Consider the following 7,205-nt stretch of genomic DNA (forward strand, 5'->3'; position numbering starts at 1 on the left):
TTGGTTTTCTCATGTACAAGCAATTTTTTTTATTTATTTTAAATGTGAAATCTGAGAATCTACCAAACAATAGATCCAAGTCTACCGGATTAGCATATGCTTTTAAGTCAGTTTACAATTATGATACAACAAAAAACTTTAAAATTGATGGTGACATGCTTGTCTGTGCTGCTATACATACATCTTAGGAGCTAGTTTTTTCATAGTCACAGTAATGTAAACCCCGACTAGGACGCATGCATAGACTGGGCAACTGGAAGTGCTCGACAAAATTAAATTTTAACCAAGATATTTAGCTTGTGACAGTTACCATTTTTATCTTCTGATAACCTTTGCCCCTTTCCTGGAAAAGGACAAAGTCTGTGCAGTGACACTGACAGCCCAGAAAATGCATCAATTATGCATTATGTTGAGTAAGACATTTAGAAAACATTTGTTTTGAATCCTGAACAGGAATGTTGAAGATACAGTATGTTGCTGTCTTCTAATGACTGTTGTCATCAATGTCTTCAGACCAGTCAGCCTGGGACGCCCCGACTCTCTCCAACCTTCTCTGGGACAGAAGCCTTGGAGCACCCTCAGGCCCAGCGAGTTCACCGAGGGCCTTTTGGCTCGGCTGGGACCCTCGATGCCCACAGGTTTCCCTCTTACAGCTCGGCCTTCTCCTCTTCTAGTGAAAGCACCGCCTCTTCTTCCTCCCCACCTGAATCCTCCCTCTCCTATCGGCCGGGGCTTGGATCAGCAGGGAGAGGACAGGAGATCTGCATCCACTGTATGGATAGCCAGGTTATCGCTGCCTTGGTTCCCTGCGGCCATAACCTCTTCTGTCTAGATTGTGCCACCCACATATGCCAAGGTCCAGACGCTGTTTGCCCTGTGTGCCTGTCCCCGGTGACACAGGCCATTCAGCTCCGCAACATGTGATTTTAATCCATTGTATTTGATGGCTAATGAGGGATATGTCTCCCAAACACTTCCAATTCATAACATATGTGGAGAAATTACAAAACTGACGCCCCAAATCAGTGTTTAGTTGTGTCCTCATCCCTGTTTTGTCCAAGCTGGTGTTTGGTTGACAAAGGTGAGGAAGAGTAGTTGAATTTATAATGATCTGTATTTAGGGCGTGAGCTAGGGTGTTCAGCCCGTTCATGTGCCTGCTATTGTGAAGTCTTCTTCCATGATTGATTGATTGATCAATGGGAGGGTTGGAAACCCTCTGTGTAGCATTGGGTGGGGTGGGAGAGATAGAGAGAGAGAGATATATATATATATATATATATATATATATATAGCTCATCATGATTTTGATTAACATTTTCTTCTCCCTGAAGCTAATAATTATTGGTTCTGCCTACCTATCAACAATTTTAAATGAGCTTTGAATTCTTATATATAAAGTTATTTTATTCTACATTTTAAGTTTTTTGTCCATAGAAAAAGATGATAAAGAATTCGTTGCTACAGTTTATGTGCTGAAATACGGCCCAGCCCCCTTGCCTCTCAGTTGTGCTCATGGCGAACTGTAAGGAATAACAAAGAGGTGAGCATGTTTACATATAGAATAGTATTCTCCTGATTACCACATTGTGGAATGCCCACTGCAGTAAACTGGATAAAAAGTACGGTATTAACCTGGCCAGATCATTGTGTAAAAAATTATCAGGCTAGCAAAGTGTGGATCTGCTCTACTTTAAACATGATATGGTGTTTAGATGCTCCAGGTCATACATGAGAATTATTAAGTATTGCTGACATTAATGGCATATTAAAATGCATCCATACGAACCCACAAAGGGTTTTTAAACCAAGTGGGTCAACCCTGCAACTGCGAAGATGTCCCAGAATGAAGGCAACCGCTTGTTGCTTCACGATTCTGTCTTTTCCAGACTAGAACCAACAAGTGGGTAGTTCCGTTCTGTAGTACCAGGATTTTACACCACTTCAGTATCGCCACGTTGCTTTCCATTTTTACTTTAAAACTGTTTACTGTAAACTCGTGCCTAATTCCGTTCTGAGTAAACAAAAAGAAACCACTGGTTCAGCAGACGCACAGTGTTTTTCTGTCTTAAAACAAACTGGTGGCCTTTTGGAAAGCCTGTAATTAACTAACAACGCTATCTACAAATCTAGATCTTGGCCCGAAAGAACACAAGCAGACAGACCGAGGTCTTGAAGTATTCGTTCAATCCCTTAAATGTATCTCGGTGGCACAAAGGTTATATCACAGGGATGTTTTCTTTTGCTTCCTGTATTTTGTTGAGCCTTTCTAGTATTTACGACCTATTGCTTTATCTTTTCAGCAGCAAACACTCCCATTTACTTTATATCTGTTTCCATATTTTTCCCCTCTCATTGTTCTTTATACCTTTTTGTGTATTTTTCAATGACATCGTTGTTTGGGGAAGCCATGTGCTGGTTTTCAGCCAGAAGGATATGCACAGTTTGTCCCTTTTTAGAAACATTCCTCCTCCCCTGCATTGCAACCACTTTTGTAAATGGTATAAGTATGGCTAGTTAGTAGTAACACCTCACCTGGGAGTCAAAAGAGCTAATATTTTATGAAACTCTACTACGAAGACCAGTTTAATCTGGAACAAATCCATTACAGACTTCTCAGCCATTTCAATAGTGTCATTTTCTTTCACTTGAACTGCTCCACCCTGTGGCCGTCTCGTCACAGCCATTTTGTGTCCTTGTTGGTAAGCAGTCAGCAAAATGATGCCATTAGGATGCAAAATTGAAACGGGGGCCACCTCGCGGCCTATGCAAAAAAACAGTATGTTAACTACTCAAAGACGTACTAGATAAACTAAACTCTGGTTTCAATTAGAGCTCAAACAGACCTGTGTAACCATTTCCCTTCTCTTTTTACTACTACATTTCAGTCGGGAGTAACCTTCATCACTTGCTCTAATGCATTGATGAGATGTTTCAATAGCACACACTTTGCTTCTCCTTTCTCATCAGCACATTTGCTGTTGTCCTGTGCCCTACCAAGTACATCCTTCCCCATATCTTATCACACTATTGACAAGTTTGGACTCCAAAAACTGACTTTTGCCCCCCATTAAATGTGTGCATCGGTCCGTTCCTCCGCCTGAAAAGTGAAGAAAAGGTATTGGTGGAAATCATCTCAAATCTTAGCTTTAAACAACAGTGTCTCCAGTCTTTGTTTTACAGGATTGAATGAATGACGGACATTTCGAACGGGAAGCAGCTGGAAAGGTTCTTACATCTTGGACTCCGCCAACACTACATAAGGTCAATACTGTTGCTTTACTTTGTGGACATTGGATCACAGTCCCCCCTAGCATTCCAGCTGCAAGCAGTATTTCAGAGTTATTCTATTGCTCGGCTTTCTTAAATCTCGTCTTCTTTCGTGGATGATTGCGCTTTCCCGAGGAAATGGAACCAAATAAGTCAAGTGCAAAAAAGCCCCATCTGCTTCTGCCCCCTTGGGTCTTCTCTCCGTCCTTTTTGTTTTACTTATCTCAGCCCTAGAAAGGGTTGACTTCTCTGAGGGAATGCAATACACTGTCAGGCCTCAGTTTATTGTCATAAATCTATTGACTTTTTTTGTATGTATTATATAATATTACTGTTAATGATAAATATACAGAACTTATTTTATTTTGTTACATTTCATATATATATACAGTACATAAATATATCTATATTAAAATGTTTACAAAACTTTTTTTTTTTTTTTTTACTTTGAGTGATTATGTAAATGAAGAGTTGGAAACCCAGAAATGTTGCAGGAGGAGGGTGTTGATGCCATCTGCTTGTAGTCTACTTATTAGTTTTAAAGTATTGATGATGATGATGATGATAATAATAGTATTGATAGCTGCCGTTTAACTTAGTTGAAAATGGAATGTGCATCACGAGCATGTCTTCATAATGTACCGCCAATGTAAAGCGTCACACTGCAACTGTAAAAAGGCCAAGGATTCAAGCTGCCGGTCATGTCTGTACGCCACCAAACGGTATTCTGTAAAATGTAGCTTAGATTATCTATATATATATATATATAAATACATATATTGTTAAGCTGTACCAACAGTTCAAAGTATTTGCTAATTTTACTACACTTTTGTTATGTATGTGTAGGGGGAGTCTTATGGCATATAAATTCTTCAAATTAAGTCAGGAGTTTAAAAGCAGACTATATTTTATAACGGCCTTTTAAGTTATTGCGGCCAAAGCACTGATATTATATATTTGCTGTAAAGAGAATTTAAGAGTTTTATTTTTCTGATATTAAAGTTACTTAATAAAGACGGTTTCATTTTAAGACTGGTGGGATTAATTCATTATTTAAAATGTTGAAATGTTGCTTGCACCCATCTTCCATATTCTGTAAGATCCTTTCAGCACTCGGCACCTTTCAGAACTACACACTGCTTTTTGAGGAACCATTTCATTGAGTTTGCAGCATTCCTCATCCTAATTATGTCCACCAATAGGCATTGGTGTGGAGCTTGTAGTAGGGTAAATGTTCCGCAACATGATGTGCCAACACTGAAACTGAAGCTAAATCGAATTACACTATTTTTTTCTCTTCTCCTACTGTGACATGCCTTCAAAGGTCAAACATGTGATTTGTCTCATCTGAACAGGTACAACAAAGCTAACTGGAGAGAGGGGAAATGTCAAACAGCCTGTACATGCCCACGCAATATACAATGGTTCAAATCACCTGTGTGTTTACAATGGTCATAGGGCCTTTTAAATATTTGATGATTTTTTTTGCAGATAGTGAGGTATTCTCATGCGTTTGTGGTTTACCTTGAGTAAATTGAACCACTGGGACCAGCCAAAAGTTCATGTTATTAAATACAGCTGTGCATTTTCTGCTATGACAAGTCAAAATGTGTGCTGTCAAAAAGGTCTATAGGTATGTATGTTGACTTATTTCCAAAAATAGTGCCCCCCCCCCCTTCATTTCATTCTTGTAAAAATTTACCTTGAGAAAATAAACAGGTCACCACTTAGAGAATATCAGGCCATGTTTAATTAAAGACTCATAAGAAATTCAGGTAAAACATATCTGCAATATGTCATAGTAGTCAACATCAACTTATTTTAGCTGTCTTTAGGCTCCTATAATAACTGCAAGTAATATAAAAAAAAAAATAAAAAAAAAACCTGTCCACCTTAAAGCACAACAGACTATTTCTCCAGAGTTCAGCATCACATCTTTCAGTAACAATCCTAAAATATCCTGTTCCCTGCCATTTCATCGATTGGATGCATAATTAAGTGAATAAATTTGATTCTTAATCTCAGTTCTAGGACAAACATTTTTTAACGATGCTTTTTTAAATTACTGCGACATACTCAAAAAGGGGAGAGAAAGCAACCCACAGCTTAGTTTGCTTATTCAATTGGATAACAAAATGGATAACTTCCTGTGACAAATAGACCCCAAGTTTCAACTAAACTTGAAGAAATCCAATTTGTCTTTTTTCATTTCATCTGTAACCCACCCAGACAGCATTGTCCAAAACATGACATTCATATAGATGATCAGAAAGATGATACTGTATGGCAGTTTGATGTGGAAAATAAGCCAGAACATGAGTAAATTAAACGTGTATACCTCATTGATCCGTCTGATGTATAACAATTGTACCACATTCAGCGCGGAGACTAGGGGACTCATCTTAAAATCTAAATATTTTTCTACCTTCACCTTACACATGCAAGTCTGCACACTAATAACTGACAGAGTTACTGTATACAAATTAGGTCTCTGGAGACAAGTGGCCTTCTTAAGGAGCTTGGCTGCTACAAAATGAGTTATATGATATATCATTTCCATCAGTTAGGACTATGTAGCTTCCCTCTGTTTACCTAATGCTGTTCTCATAAACCAGCAACACACCACACCAGTATACAGCAGATGCTGGTTTCTACTCTCCTCAGATACCAGTATCACTGTGTAATGCAGGACAAGTGAAGTACTATTATTATTAGTATTTTGAAAAGGGGGTAGGGTTACAAGGGTCTATTTGTCATTAAGATTCATGCAAACATGGACATGCATTTCAAAAACAAGTTATTTACATGGATTAAAAATGAAAGAAAAACTGCAAATCAAAAAAAGAAAAGATTGCAACTCAGAACAACAAAAAAGCAATCTACAAATGTGTATATGCCTTTATAGATTGAAAGGGCAAAAAAATGATTTAAAAATATGTCTTGGTGTTTTCAACACAAATGCATCACAAAGTTGCCTCGCGCACAACCCTACATAAAAAACAACAACCAACCTATACACTCCCTATAACATATCACAGGGCAACCACCTCAAAATTAAGGTTATTGAATTAAAAACAAGAAAAAGGTAAAGTGCTAAAAATATAAAACTAAACAATTAATAAAAGTAACAAAAATAAAACCAAGAAAATATATCTATATTGCTGGGAAACTGTCCTAAATTCTCATATCTTTGTCAGTAAACTATACACAAGAGACCTGGATCAAGTAGTATATTAGTGGGCTGCAAGTCATAAGTAAATACAATGATTCTCAACTAGGTCGGGTATGCTTGCAGATAAAAATCAATATTCATTCAAGTTAATACAAATAAACATTATCACCTTTAAAATTTAATTCAAGAAACTTCCAAATCCACATAACTGGGACAAAGTCCAGCAGCTGACCTGCTGTCTCACTCTCGTGTTCACACTAAAGTTACAGTATGCTTCTGAGTAATTAGTACTTTGGTTTGCCAAAACATTGATAAACCCTGATTCTTGCACTATGATTAAATTAGACATCAGAGACCAGCTGTCGGCCTCTTCTCTCCATCTTACCTCAATCTCACTGAACCCAAAGCATGCCAGCAGTTTCTTTTTTTTGCTCTCAGCATGAAAGTGAAGGAAAGGCAAGGAGTTCGCAGGTGTATGAGATTCATCCTTTGTGGAAGCATAAAAGAGGTTGTTTCCCAAAACCGGAACTGTGTCCAAAACAGGTGGGGGTGGGGGGTGGAAACCATGGTGGAAAGTGACCAATGATTAATAACACTTCAGTGAGCATCTTGTCTTCAGTATTTTTGAGTAAGTACGTGGCATAATCACAGTCAGTCAGTAAAAAGCAATACATTGCATCATCAATGGGCAATTCAACTTTTGCTCTGGTCCAAAATGTCAACTGGGGGTTCTTCATTTGCTCCAAAATCTTGTTTATTTCGGCG

The 7,205-nt window shown here is 38.1% G+C and overlaps 1 protein-coding gene across 1 annotated transcript in view; it reads left to right on the plus strand.

The window, feature by feature from the left end:
* Positions 1–4,298, plus strand: part of LOC116688888 (RNA-binding protein MEX3B) — an 8,563-nt gene extending 4,265 nt beyond the window's left edge. Inside the window, exon 5 of the mRNA XM_032515062.1 lies at positions 514–4,298. Coding sequence (XP_032370953.1) covers positions 514–924 — 411 coding nt within the window. The 3' untranslated portion in view covers positions 925–4,298. The remainder of the gene's footprint in view (positions 1–513) is intronic.
* The last annotated feature ends 2,907 nt before the right edge of the window (positions 4,299–7,205 follow it).

Source organism: Etheostoma spectabile, chromosome 5 (genome assembly GCF_008692095.1).
Source record: "Etheostoma spectabile isolate EspeVRDwgs_2016 chromosome 5, UIUC_Espe_1.0, whole genome shotgun sequence".
NCBI classification, from domain to species: domain Eukaryota; kingdom Metazoa; phylum Chordata; class Actinopteri; order Perciformes; family Percidae; genus Etheostoma; species Etheostoma spectabile.